The sequence below is a fragment of the Oncorhynchus masou genome, chromosome 12 (genome assembly GCF_036934945.1).
Source record: "Oncorhynchus masou masou isolate Uvic2021 chromosome 12, UVic_Omas_1.1, whole genome shotgun sequence".
NCBI classification, from domain to species: domain Eukaryota; kingdom Metazoa; phylum Chordata; class Actinopteri; order Salmoniformes; family Salmonidae; genus Oncorhynchus; species Oncorhynchus masou.
Window position 1 is genome coordinate 52,340,233 of NC_088223.1, and position 14,730 is coordinate 52,354,962.

At 45.9% G+C, this 14,730-nt stretch overlaps 1 protein-coding gene across 2 annotated transcripts in view; it reads right to left on the reverse strand.

Moving 5' to 3' along the window:
- LOC135550374 (ephrin type-B receptor 4a-like) overlaps positions 1 to 14,065 on the reverse strand; it is a 39,854-nt gene extending 25,789 nt beyond the window's left edge. For both annotated transcript variants that reach the window (XM_064981100.1, XM_064981099.1), the window contains exon 1: positions 13,073 to 14,065. In XM_064981100.1, coding sequence (XP_064837172.1) covers positions 13,073 to 13,151 — 79 coding nt within the window. In that variant the 5' untranslated portion in view covers positions 13,152 to 14,065. The remainder of the gene's footprint in view (positions 1 to 13,072) is intronic.
- Between the last annotated feature and the right edge of the window lie 665 nt (positions 14,066 to 14,730).

The window sequence follows — 14,730 nt, forward strand, 5'->3', positions numbered from 1 at the left end:
AGTATGAGGAGGGTGTGTGGTGAGTATGAGGTGTGTAATCACTGTTTACCACTGAACTATCATTATGTTTTATGAGACAGCATGCATGTGTCTGTCTGAGTGTTTTTCGACTCTGAGTGGACAAAACATTAGGAACACCTGCTCTTTCCATGATAGACTGACCAGGTGAATCCAGGTGAAAGCTATGATCCAGTATTGATGTAATTTGTTAAATCCACTTCAAATCAGTGTAGATGAAGGGGAGGAGATGGGTTAAAGAAGGATGTTTAAGCTTTGAGACATGGATTGTGTATGTGTGCCATTCAGAGGGTGAATGGGTAAGACAAAATATTTAAGTGCCTTTGAACAGGGTATGGTAGTGGTGCCAGGTGCACCGGTTTGAGTGTATCAAGAACTGCAACGTTGCTGTTTTTTTCACGCTCAACAGTTTCCCGTATGTATCAAGAATGGTCCACCACCCAAAGGATATCCAGCCAACTTGACACAAATGTGTGAAGCATTGGAGTCAACATGGGCCAGGATTCCTGTGGAAAGCTTTCGACACCGTGTGGTCCATGCCCTGACAAACTGAGGCTGTTCTGAGGGCAAAATGGGGGTGCAACTCAATATTAGGAAGGTGTTCCTAATGTTATGTCTACTCATTGTGTATGCATGCACAGACATGTAGTACCGCGCTATATGACAGAGTACACTCTTAGAAAAAAAGGTGCTATCTAGAACCTCAAATGGTTCTTTGGCTGTCCCCATAGGAGAACCCCTTGAAGTAGGGCTGTCCCCGACAAAACAAAAATCTTAGTCGACCGAGAGTTCATGTACTGTAGACACAACCCTATGTTTGAATATAATCAACTACATGTAGGCTACTGAGCTTGTCTGATGCTTTAAGCACTGCGATTACAAATGAAGACTCACAAATGACTAAAGAGGGAGCCAGAGATCAATATAGCCCAATCAGAAGGAGTAAACCTGTTCCGACCTTCCTCCTCCCGCTGCCTGCTACTGCTGACCTTTGCAGATTCTGCCATTACACTCCTAAAGTTGACGGGAATAGGCTACACCAGCAGTCGGCAACCTTTTCCATTTGGAGTGCCAAGTTATCGTACCATTTCTACTGATCGGCGTGACAGTTTAGATTTTCATATGCTCATTTTAGTGGAACAGTTTCATTTCATTTATAATAAAGTCTACATGTCTCAAAATCAATGTCATGTGGTTCATCAACATTGTATCGAAATGAAAATTATACAAATCTAAAAACGACTTCTATTGCCATTGCCAACATAAACCAACAAATAAAAACATTGCAGCCTGCAGGAAGAAAATATCTTGATAAAAAAAAACAAATAAATCACATTGGATATGCATGGCCTGTCTGCAAGAAACTTAAAACATTGTATCAACTTCTAACTTGATCAGGCCCAATCATGCTAGCAAACTTGCAACATTGTATAAATATTCCGGGCCCTCAGTTTCCTGCGCCAGCGAGCTCCAGACAAACAGACACAGCTGTAGACTATTTGCGCAAGGGATAAGAAGGAATCAGGTAGGCCTATTTTACGACGATTCACCCGGATCAGAGCATGACATATTTTCCCCCTTTCATGCTGACTGGTTATGGAAAGGGAGAGAGCTGGGAAAAAACTGTCAAGTAGGCTATGTTGAGGAACTATTGTCATTCTCAATGGAGGTAAAAACAGACTTTGTTTACTTGCTGTTTGAGGCGAGAAAAAAAATGACTGTGAGAAGCTCCATAGTGATGGTGAGTTAAGACAATCAGAAATACTATCAGATCCCCAAATGGGCAAATAAGCCTACATTTGCACGGAGGCCAGGTAGCCTAGGCCTACCTCTAAACCACAACTTTTTTTTATATTTTCTCACAAGTGTAGCATAGGTTGTGCGCTCTGCAAACAATGTGTCCACTCTGACAATGACAACAGGAGGACTGAAATAATAATATATTGAATGTATTAACAGAAATGACCGTAATCGAACAAACATTGTAGATTAGAAATGATGGGAATTAATGATAAATGTACTACTGGGGATGCTGGTCTGCCACCCCCGTGGCCTCTGCAATGGGTTAGTCCACTGAGACAGGGGTGAATCAGACAGGTGTCTCACGTGCCATACATTTTTAATATATATTTGCCACTGCTTGCCTTAAAAAAATCTTGGTCGACCAACAGCCTATCGACCAGTCAACTAAATGGGGTCAGCCCTACTTTGAAGAACACGTTTTGGTTGCAGATAGGACCCTTTTGGGTTCCATGTAGAACCCTTTCTATAGAGGATTCTAAATGGAACCCAAAAGGGTTCCCCTATGGGGACAGTTGAAGAGCCCTTTTGTACTTATTTTATTTGAACCCATTTTTCTCTGCAATTTCCAATTGGTAGTTACAGTCTTGTCCCATCACTGCAACTCCCGTATAGACTCAGGAGAGGCAAAGGTTGAGAGCCATGCGTCCTCCGTGCGTCCTCTGAATCTCCGAACCTCCGAATCAATCGCTTAACCCAGAAGCCAGCGCACCAATGTGTCGGGGGAAACACCGTACAACCGGCGACTGCAGTCAGCTTGCAAGTGCCCGGCCAGCCACAGGGAGTGGCTAGAGCGCAATGGGACAAGGGCATCCCGGTTGTCCAAACCCTCCCCTAACCCAGACGAAACTGGGCCAATTGTACACCGTATCATGTTGTCTCCCGACTACAGCAGGCTGTGACACAGCCTGGGATCAAACGTGGGTCTGTAATGACGCCTCAAGCACTATGATGCAGAGCCTTAGACAGCTGTGCCACTCGGGAGGCCCTTTTAGAAAAACCATGTCCAAGAGAGTACAGGCCACCCAACAGTAAATGGAGGTTATCATTGAGATGGGGCTGACTGAACACACATACACGCACACGCACACACACACACACACACACACACACACACACACACACACACACACACACACACACACACACACACACACACACACACACACACACACTCAGTCAGGCAGCCTGCTGCTTTTTGAAGACCAGCAGGTCTTAGACCCCTGCCTAAGAGTGTTCCATATAAGCTGGTGCCATCCTTCATCCTGGCCTTACACCACCCCAGAGAGCAGGGCCTGGTGGTACAGTAGTATAGGATTCCTACTACCAGCTCTGTCCCCGTAGGCTCTGACCCCATCCACTCCACATAGCAGGTGAATAAACCCAAATGCCTCTGCTCTTTACATAAGTGACCTTGAATATGATAGCATGACTCCATTGAGTTGGTACACAAACCCTCTCTCTAATCACAGACCGACTTCTTCACTTTCTTCTCTACCTCTCCGCTACTTGCCCTTCCGCTCGCTTGCGTTTTCCTCCCTCTCTTTCCCCTCCAGTGGCTCTGGAGTGTGATAGGGAAATTATAGGCCTGTGAGCCTTTGCCCTGCATCGACTACAATTAGACCCCCGCTTTAATTAAGGAAACTCAGAGTGCCAATTACCCCCTACACGCCTAGAGAGGGAGAGATAGAGTAGGAAAGAGAGAAGGGAAGAGGAACAGCAAAAGGGGGAGGGTAGCTGAGAAGGAGAGGGAGAGAACAGAGACTCAGGTTAGGGTAGGATGGGAGAACATGCGGAGGGGAGAGAGGGAAAGAGCAAGAAAAACAGAGGGCGAGCGGAGAGAAGAGTGGGGAGAAGGGTGGGGAGAAGAGTGGGGAGAAGGGCGGGGAGAAGAGTGGGGAGAGGGTGGGGGGCGGGGAGAAGAGTGGGGAGAAGGGGGCGGGGAGAAGGGGCGGGGGAGAAGGGTGGGGCGGGGAGAAGGATGGGGAGAAGGGCGGGGAGAAGAGTGGGGGGAGAAGGGGCGGGGAGAAGAGTGGGGAGAAGGGTGGGGAGAAGGATGGGGAGAAGAGTGGGGAGAAGGGCGGGGAGAAGGGTGGGGAGAAGGGCGGGGGGAGAAGAGTGGGGAGAAGGGCGGGGAGAAGGGTGGGGAGAAGAGTGGAGAAAGGGGTGGGGAGAAGGGCGGGGAGAAGAGCGGGGAGAAGGGCGGGGAGAAGAGTGGGGAGAGGGGCGGGGAGAAGAGCTGGGAGAAGGGCGGGGAGAAGGGTGGGGAGAAGGGTGGGGAGAAGGGTGGGAAGAAGGGTGGGGAGAAGGGTGGGAGGAAGAGTGTTGGACAGGGCTGACCTGGGGTAAGCAGTTATGGGACAGCTGGGAGGGAGAGAGAGATAGAAACAGATGAAGGGAGAAAGGGAGAGAAGAAAAGAGACTAGTGGAAGCTTATCAGGGCATTTTGCCACTAAGACACCGCCTTCCATTATTCATGTGCATGTGAGCATGAGTGTGTGTGTTTGTGCAGACCGACAGTTCTTAGAGTGTGTGTGTTTGTGTGTTTGACATGGAGTTGAGCCTGTGAGATTAAGTCTCCCCCTCTCTTCTAATCCCACTCCCCTCCTCCCTGTTTCCTGCTTCTCTCCTGGTCTGGAGGGAACTGAGGAGTGATGGACTGGCCACTGATATCCTCACACTGCATTCAGCAGACCTACTGGAGTGAGAGGCCCTCTTCACTCTCCGCTCTTTATAATAAGGGCCCCGTTATGATAGCGCATGGACCTGTGTGTGTTTGAGAGAGAGGTGCATCTATGTCACTGAGTGAACAAAACATTAGGAACACCTTTTCCATGACAAACTCACCAGGTGAATCCAGGTGACAGCTATGATCCCTTATTGATGTCATCTGTTAAACCTCTTCGATGAGCGTAGATGAAGGGGAGGAAACCAGTTAAAGAAGGATTTTTAAGCCTTGAGACAATTGAGACATGGATTGTGTATGTGTGCCATTCAGAGGGTGAACAGGCAAGACAAAAGATTTAAGTCCCTTTAACCGGGTATGGTAGTAGGTGCCAGGCACACCGGTTTGACCGTGTCAAGAACTGCAACGCTGCTGGGTTTTTCACACTCAACAGTTTCCTGTGTCTATCAAGAATGGTCCACCACCCAAAGGACACAACTGTGGGAAGCATTGGAGTCAACATGGGCCAGCATCCCTGTTGAATGCTTTGACACATTGTAAAGTCCATACCCTGACAAATTGAGGCTGATCTGATGGGGAAAGGGGAGTTCAGCTCAATGTTAGGGCGATGTACCTAATGTTTTGTACACTCAGTGTATATACTGTAAATATATATACAGTGCCTTGCGAAAGTATTCGGCCCCCTTGAACTTTGCGACCTTTTGCCACATTTCAGGCTTCAAACATAAAGATATAAAACTGTATTTTTTTGTGAAGAATCAACAAGTGGGACACAATCATGAAGTGGAACGACATTTATTGGATATTTCAAACTTTTTTAACAAATCAAAAACTGAAAAATTGGGCGTGCAAAATTATTCAGCCCCCTTAAGTTAATACTTTGTAGCGCCACCTTTTGCTGCGATTACAGCTGTAAGTCGCTTGGGGTATGTCTCTATCAGTTTTGCACATCGAGAGACTGAAATTTTTTCCATTCCTCCTTGCAAAACAGCTCGAGCTCAGTGAGGTTGGATGGAGAGCATTTGTGAACAGCAGTTTTCAGTTCTTTCCACAGAATCTCGATTGGATTCAGGTCTGGACTTTGACTTGGTCATTCTAACACCTGGATATGTTTATTTTTGAACCATTCCATTGTAGATTTTGCTTTATGTTTTGGATCATTGTCTTGTTGGAAGACAAATCTCCGTCCCAGTCTCAGGTCTTTTGCATTCTTCCAGAATGGTCCTGTATTTGGCTCCATCCATCTTCCCATCAATTTTAACCATCTTCCCTGTCCCTGCTGAAGAAAAGCAGGCCCAAACCATGATGCTGCCACCACCATGTTTGACAGTGGAGATGGTGTGTTCAGGGTAATGAGCTGTGTTGCTTTTACGCCAAACATAACGTTTTGCACTGTTGCCAAAAAGTTCAATTTTGGTTTCATCTGACCAGAGCACCTTCTTCCACATGTTTGGTGTGTCTCCCAGGTGGCGTGTGGCAAACTTTAAACGACACTTTTTATGGATATCTTTAAGAAATGGCTTTCTTCTTGCCACTCTTCCATAAATGCCAGATTTGTGCAATATACGACTGATTGTTGTCCTATGGACAGAGTCTCCCACCTCAGCTGTAGATCTCTGCAGTTCATCCAGAGTGAACATGGGCCTCTTGGCTGCATCTCTGATCAGTCTTCTCCTTGTATGAGCTGAAAGTTTAGAGGGACGGCCAGGTCTTGGTAGATTTGCAGTGGTCTGATACTCCTTCCATTTCAATATTATCGCTTGCACAGTGCTCCTTGGGATGTTTAAAGCTTGGGAAATCTTTTTGTATCCAAATCTGGCTTTAAACTTCTTCACAACAGTATCTCGGACCTGCCTGGTGTGTTCCTTGTTCTTCATGATGCTCTCTGCGCTTTTAACGGACCTCTGAGACTATCACAGTGCAGGTGCATTTATATGGAGACTTGATTACACACAGGTGGATTGTATTTATCATCATTAGTCATTTAGGTCAACATTGGATCATTCAGAGATCCTCACTGAACTTCTGGAGAGAGTTTGCTGCACTGAAAGTAAAGGGGCTGAATAATTTTGCAAGCCCAATTTTTCAGTTTTTGATTTGTTAAAAAAGTTTGAAATATCCAATAAATGTCGTTCCACTTCATAATTGTGTCCCACTTGTTTTTGACTCTTCACAAAAAAATACAGTTTTATATCTTTATGTTTGAAGCCTGAAATATGGCAAAAGGTCGCAAAGTTCAAGGGGACCGAATACTTTCGCAAGGCACTGTATATATAGAGAGTGAGGGAGAGAGAGGGGGAGAGGGAGAGAGGGAGAGAGAGCGTAAGAGAACGGAGTGAGGAAAGAAAGTGAGAATGAGGGTGTTAATGTCAGACTCCTAGTTGGATGTAATCCTCTTCAGGGATGCATGCCAAACAGGCTGGTCCAGGCAGGAAGATACTAGTGTCCCTGTGCTCTCCTTCCCTCCCAGGCCACAACCCGATCCAGTGACTGTCGGGAGCAGGCTACTGGCTATTAGAACTGGACAGGGTCACTTTTCTGTGTGGGTATGTTTGAGTATGCAGCCAGAGTTAAATAACACAGTTGGGAACCAAAATGGCTGACCATAGCAGTGGGGATTAAGTGTCTTAAACCTACCCTCCGAGTCTGGTATTAATTTTGGCTCCGAAATGTGCAGGCTCCAATTGACTCAATCCTCTGAATTGTTGGTGTAAAATACGGTGGCTGAAATTCCTTTTGCCACGGCAGTAGATATAGAAGTAGAGACAGCAGCATTTCCACGCAACAGACTGCGGTAGTTGTCTCCAGAATGTAGGGAAATATTACCACAACATTTCTGTCACGTTTCTTCAGCTAGCTAATTGCGGAGATTGTTTGGCAGTAGTAATGTTCTGGGTTTGTCTCTCCCTGGTTTGATTTGGAGTTCTTCAGCTCATCTCACACCAAAGGGGGGGGGGGGATCTGAAATCTGAAAGAGTCCGGTTGACTTCCCACATCTCCCTCCCTGGCTAACAAAAGACACTGAGCTATGGGTGAGATTAAACTCCATAAAAGCCTAAGTAAGTAGAGCTGGAGAGGAACAAAAAAACTTGTTGAGTCTTCACCTCCATCCCTTAGAGAGAAAAAGAGAACCACTGTGGAACAGCTCGCTACAAGATCAAGTAACAATGGGGCAGTTAGTTGGCATGGGTTTTATCGGCATCTCAACTAAACCCGTGTCTGTGTCACTGTGTGTTTAGAACAAAGGGTTTGGGATAGAGTCAACCTCCAATTAAAAGGAGTTGTGTTCATTTGTAATTGTACCTGTTTAATAACTGATAGGGACTCAACGGTAACAAGTGTGACGGCGATAACTCTACGTTCATAAGAATTTACAAAGAGTTTATAAAGATAGTTCGCAAACTATCACCATGTGTTGAAGGAAGCACACACTTTGGCTCTGGTACAGATCCGTTTTCAAATCCTGTATAACCTCCGTGCACTTTCAGCATGTTTACTGTCTGTTGTGTTTTCGTGGTTCTTTCTGTCTTTGTAATTCTGTCGTTCAGTCTTCTGCCGTTCCGCCCACTACTCTCCCCCCATCCCACGACTCAAGTCGCATCCATATAATTATCTCTGGACAGAAAATGTGTTTGCATGCATCTCCATGTCAGTCACACTGAGAGAGTCTCCCTCCCACTGAACACTGGGAAAAATACCAAAACAAAAGGTCAACTTCTCTCACACATACTTCCACAGACGCACTCAAATGTGCTCCGACGCAAAAAAAAAGCACACGCATTCGACTGCGAAAAAGAATATGACCAACGTTTAGTGTCGGGGGGGGGGGGGGCTCTCTCCAACGTCTGCATTCTTTAACATATCGAGCTTTTGGGGTCCCCCGTTGGTGACGGAAAAACCATTACAGACTGTTACAACTGGATATGGTCCTTGTGACGTGAAACAGGCAGACACACCACACACGCGCAAACACACACAGGCTCTCAGTGACTAATCCGCGGTGGGAGGTGAACAGCTTGAAGCTGGAGGACAGTCACTCTGAATGGCAGCACAGACTTTGGCTACATCAGCCATCCAAAGATTGGCACGTCCAAGCCCAGATACAAGAGAATACTCGCCCTGCATGGGTCTCCTCTTTCATTCTGACTCATCCCCCTCTTTCTCCATTTCAGCAGCCAAGGAAAGCCAGACACATTGAGGGGGTACAGCTCAAAATCTTCCTTCCACTGTTCTTTGCTCTTAAAGGCTTAAGACATGGTGGAATTGAAGGGGAGGGGCTTTGGAACAGATTTTGTAGGTTCCAAAGAGGGAAATAAGACAGAGATATCTCGTATGACGATGGTTGAACTGGTGAAACCAGTGTGAACACGTTGTGTACTCTCTCTCTCTCTCTATGTCTGAGGAGCTGTGTGGTGGGACTGGAAGCCTGCTGCCTGCTGAGCCTCAGTGTTGTTACTGTATATAGGACAGATATTCTGGGGCTCGGGGGAATCACAGCGAGCACACAGGCACGGGAAGTCCCTCTGTCTCCCAGCCAGGTGCTTCTGATTATCACCTACGACACACACTCAACACAGACACACACCCTCTCGCTTTCTCGTCAGCCCTTTCTCATTTCTACTCGACTTGATAGCAGTCTCTCCCTCTCAGCCACTGGCAGAAATTACTCTCTCCATAAGTGTCATTCTCTGTCCCTGTCTTATTTGAAAGGCTGTGGCCTCATTCCCTGTCCTCTGCTGCCGGTCCCCTCTCTAGTCGTCCCCATTGTGTCCCCTCTCACAGTGAGTGGTGTGTGGGTGGAGGTGCAGACGTGGGTCACCTGCCCCGCTCCTTGCCTGTCTGTCAGCGTGCCACTGACGTTGATGCATGGATTGGGGGCTGGTGGTGGTGAACTGGGGGGCTTTTTCTATCCCCTCATCAACCCGGAGTACCGTCCACCTGTCATATTTCCATATGCATCGCATCTCATTTGTGACTTAAGTATTCTTGATAAGCCAACCCAGACCCACTCAGTAACCCATCTGTCTAGGCCGAGCCCAGCCAGCGGAGGCAACTTCACCAGGCCACGAGAGAGAGAGAGAGAGAGAGAGAGAGAGAGAGAGAGAGAGAGAGAGAGAGAGAGAGAGTGAGCGAAAGAGCTGCTGAAGAGTAGAGGGAAACTAGCCTGTACATTACAGCTGCACGACTCGGATGCCTGTTTAACTCTTCAAGGGGCTAATCGTGGGATTAAACCACAGAGGATGATGGGCTGAGGGTGTCAGTGAGGGGGCAGGATTGCTTTAAATGCAAATCCCTTTCTTATAAAAATCAGTTCCATTTAATAGGATTTCGGGGGAAGAAATCCGCATTTCCGCGGCGGGGCAGACAGTGGTAAGTCCAGACTGCACTGCCTCGCTCACATAGCAGAGAGAGAGAGAGTCAACGGAAAGAGTAACAAAATAAAAGAGTGCAGGGGGGCGAGGCCCTAACTCTTTCACCTCGGGCCTCTTGCATTCGGAATAAAAACATTATTTTAGCGTTTGCTGGTTTTAGACATTGGGTTTATGGGTTGTGAAGCACAATGTCACTCAACACGGCACTCTATTCAAAGTATGAGAAAGAGTAAGGGAGAGAGAGAGAGAATGAAGCGTAGGTGGAGGAAATGAGAATGCAACAGAGAGAGGATGGGCCTTCAGAGTGGTGTCTTTTGGGGGGTTAGTTCATCTTGGAGGCTGATTGTGAAGGCTCACCGGCTCACTGGGGTGGGAGTGAATTTTTTCTTCAAACTCTTCCCGACAAAGACCACTAAATATCTAATATACAATATGCACAGGGATCAGCCTTAGTTTAATCATTCACACACACACACGCACACACCCACGCATACACACACACACCCACGCATACACACACACACGCACACACCCACACACGCGCACGCACACACTCTCTCTCACACACACACACACACACACACGCACACACACACACACGCACACACAGTCTAATCTCAGAGGGTTTGGGGCCCTTTTGAGGATCTTACCCTGTGGACAGAATCCAATCTACCCCCCACGGACACCAAGCTTAACTTGGCCAAATTAATCATCACCAGCATTGCCCTTTTTAATACCTTCACAGTCCTGCAGCCACCACATGGAGGTAACACTTCAAAGACCGTCCAATGCCGTGCGAATATGATTTGAAAAAGTAAACAAGGTGTTTAAGTGGAGTTTTTAAACGATAAGGGAGAGGTCACATTCAACCTAACTCCCAGCGCTGCTTCTCTTTCTGCTCCATCTGTTGGGAGTTGAAAAGGGGAATTAGTGAACAGATGTTGGAGGTGGGTTCATGACATGAAAACGATACAGTCTAGGCCTAGATCCTCAAAAACCCTTCTCAATGGAAGTGAAGCAGGCCTACAGAGTAGCATACAGGCCAGGACGTAGAGTGAATCGTAATAGTTCAGACACCGACTGAGGGCAAAAACCTTGAAGAATGGTGCTTAAACTTCAATGAATCAACTAAAACACAATCGTGAATTGATTTTGCCGTTGCTGCGGCTAATTACAATGAAGTTGTAGTAGGCATACCCAACTAATCCCTCAAGTCACCTGTTACGCCATAGCCGTGCTCGGGTGTTATCCATGCCTGTCAAACAGCGCCAGGTTAATTGTTTGTAGATAGCAGGGACCAGGTGTCTCCATTTCAGCATGTAATGTGGAACTAATCCGAGCCATGCCGTTCAGGGTTGATTGGTAGTGAGACACCGTAGCAATGGTCTGGGTGGATGCGGTCTAGAGGCTGGTACATCGTGTGGCCAAAAGTATGTGGACGCCACTTCAAACGAGTGGACCCGGGTAATTCAGTCACACCCGTTGTCGACAGGTGAATAAAATCGAGCGCACAGCCATGCAACCTCCATAGGAAACAATTGGCAGTAGAATGGTGATAGCTGAAGAGCTTCGTGACTTTCAATGTGGAACTGTCATAGGGTGGCAACTTTCCAACAAAGTCAGTTTGTAAAATTTCTGCCGTGGTCAGCTGTGAAAGCTGTTATTATGAAGTGGAAACACCTTGGAGCAACAACGGCACAGCCGCGAAGTGGTAGGCCACACAAGCTCACAGAACGGGGAAGCTGAGTGCTGAAGCGTGTAAAAACCATCTGTCCTCGATTGCAACACTCACAACAGAGTTCCAAACTGCCTCTGGAAGCAATGTCGGCACAATAACTGTTTGTTGGGAGCTTTAACTGGGTTTCCATGGCTGAGCAGCCCCACACAAGCCTAAGATCACCATGCTTAATGCCAAGCATCAACTAGAGTGGCTTAAAGCTTGTCGCCATTGGACTCCGGTGCAGTGAAAACACCTTCTCTGGAGTGATGAATCATGCTTCACTATCTGGCAGTCCGACTGACAAATCTGGGTTTGGTGGATGCCAGGAGAACTCTACCTGCCCGAATGCATAGTGCCAACTGTAAAGTTTGGTGGAGGAAGAATAATGGACTGAGGCTGTTTTTCATGGTTTAGGCTAGGCCCCTTAGCTCCAGTGAAGGGAAATCTTAACGCTACAGCATACAATGACATTCTAACGATGACGATTCTGTGCTTCCAACTTTGTGGCAACAGTTTGGGGAAGGCCCTTTCCTGTGTCAGCATGACAATGTCCCTGTGCACAAAGCGAGGTCCATACAGAAATGGTGTGTTGAGATCGGTGTGGAAGAACTTGACTGGCCTGTACAGAGCCCTGACCTCGACCCCAATCGAACACCTTTGGGATGAATTGGAATGCCGGCTTCGAGCCAGGCCTAATTGCTTAACATCAGTGCCCGACCTCACTAATGCTCGTGGCTGAATCGCAGTAAGCCACCGCAGCAATGTTCCAACATCTAGTAGAGTGGAGGTTGTTATAGCAGCAATGGGGGACCAACTCCATATTAATAGACATGATTTTGCAAGGAGACGTTCGACAAGCTGGTGTCCACATACTTTTAGCCATGTAGTGTATGTTTCCACAAAGACCATTTCTATGCCGTTCCACACCTTTCCAGAACACATACATAAAGACACACTAAATCCACACACACACACACACACACACAGCTAATTCATTATCAACTTCATATCTTAAATGAATCCAGGTATTTATGTTGTCTTGGGCTGTTTTTAAAGTGCCTATGTACAGACATTTGCATAGGCTCTTGTGCAGGCCAGTCAAGTTAATCTTCATTAACGGGAAAAGTCTCATTGCAATAGTTAGATAGTGGAGGGTGATGATTCTCTATACAAAGACAACATAATGTACAGTAAACATAGTTCACGTAGGAGTGTAGGATTGATTAACCTCTTCACGATAATTGTCAACTAGCATGTTACATTGCCATGTGCGGCTGTTACAATGTAACGGTGCTGTTGTTACAATGTAACCACAGTCTGAAGGCAAAATGGGCCTTAATCATATTTTCAATAACCCATTATTAGGTAGCCTAATAACCCCACTGTGCATTGTTTTGTCGATAATAAGCATGATGACAGAACATGAAACAGCCTTGTTATATTTGAGAACATTGTACAGGAGGTAATCCAACCTACCTTCCTCTGCTGTCGACAGAAGCACACATTCCAGCAGGACCAGCCAAAGTGGGGCAATGCGCCTGGATATGAAATTCATAATGGCATACAGATTATCCGTAATATAAACGAACTCCTTCGGTTGTGTTGGTCAAAAAAAACAACAACGTGTAACTGGGAATTCCGTGGCACCGTCAGCTGGACCGTGTACCCATTGGCCGCAACACCGACCACATCTGACACGGATCACAGTTCAAACACCAGTTTCACTGGAAACGAGTAATTCAAAAATGTGGTCACAGCATTTCAAGGAAAACCTTGCTTTTTGACGGACGGTTCCCAAGTCAATATCTCATGGAATAAGTCGATAAAAAAAATCAAACACCAGTTTCTTTAAAAATCGAGCATAGTCAATCAAATATCAACTTTCATATGAGGGAAAACTTTGCTTTATAGTGCTATAGAATATTGTATAGCTTGGCTATACAATTATATAGCACCGTTGTCCTTTGTCTTCTCTGTCATGTTCAGAAAGGGGACGCATGTATGTGAAACTTATCGTATCCTTGGGATGTATTCGGTCCACTCTTTGTCCGCCAGCCCTCTACTTCTCCCAAATGTCCTCTCAATTCGATGTCTCGACTCCGCAATTAAAGCACTTGAATCCCCCCTCAATTCTCAACATGAACTAAAATAATGTTACTGCTGCGTTTTGTACGTTTCGGTAGCCTATTTTCTTTCCAAACGACCAGAACAATAATTGTATGAATTTTTTTTTTCCTAAAAAAATGTAGTCGATTGGTCGGGAACAACTGCGTGTCTCGTTGCCACTGCCTGTACGTTTCCAGTGATGTGGAATGATTGACAAATTAGAGAGTTTAAATATTAATATATTTTTTTAACGATAAATCACTTTCAGGTAATAATAAACAGAAAACAAAAAGTTATGGACTTATCCGCCGTCCAGTCGCAGTCGTCTCACTGGGGATGTTTCACCACACGCAATCAGAGTCGAAAAGCACTAACCTCCACTGACTGCATACGCCCCGCCTTCACGCACATATTTTCGGCCAATCATAGGTCAATTTGAGCTGTCAGTCAAATAGGAATATGCAAATCAATGTATGTATTCACTCGACCCCTACTTTTGTGATATTTTTTTGCGATCTTGTATCTTGTATCTTGTTGAGAGTTTCTGTAGCCTAAATAACGGGAGTGATATTGCTCATACCAAAGTGTTATCGTGTCTCATTCATGATACACACATTGAAATAGCCTATAGGTTTTTGGGATGTGGAGATCATATTACACTGTTCTATTTTATGGTCTTAAATTTCATCCCAGTCTTCTCTGCAAGCATACAATATATGTAGGCTACTTACTACAATCTATTTGGAGAAGAAACCAGCAGACTTGTGTCTGGTTTCATGTCATTCCCATGCAAATAAATGCACTCTCAATTCAGGGTCGCAGGGGCCCACTTTGTGTATTGGCCTGTTATTTCCTCGGCAGTGACTTCGTGAAAGTGAAGGAGCGGTTTGTCCTTTTCTTACGTAAATGATCTGGAAAACCGGTGGAAAACAATTAGTAGCAGTGAAAGTCTGTCACTCTCAGCTGAGAACAAGAACGCGTTGAGAATTAAAAATAATGCTTATTACGATATACAGTACATTTTATAA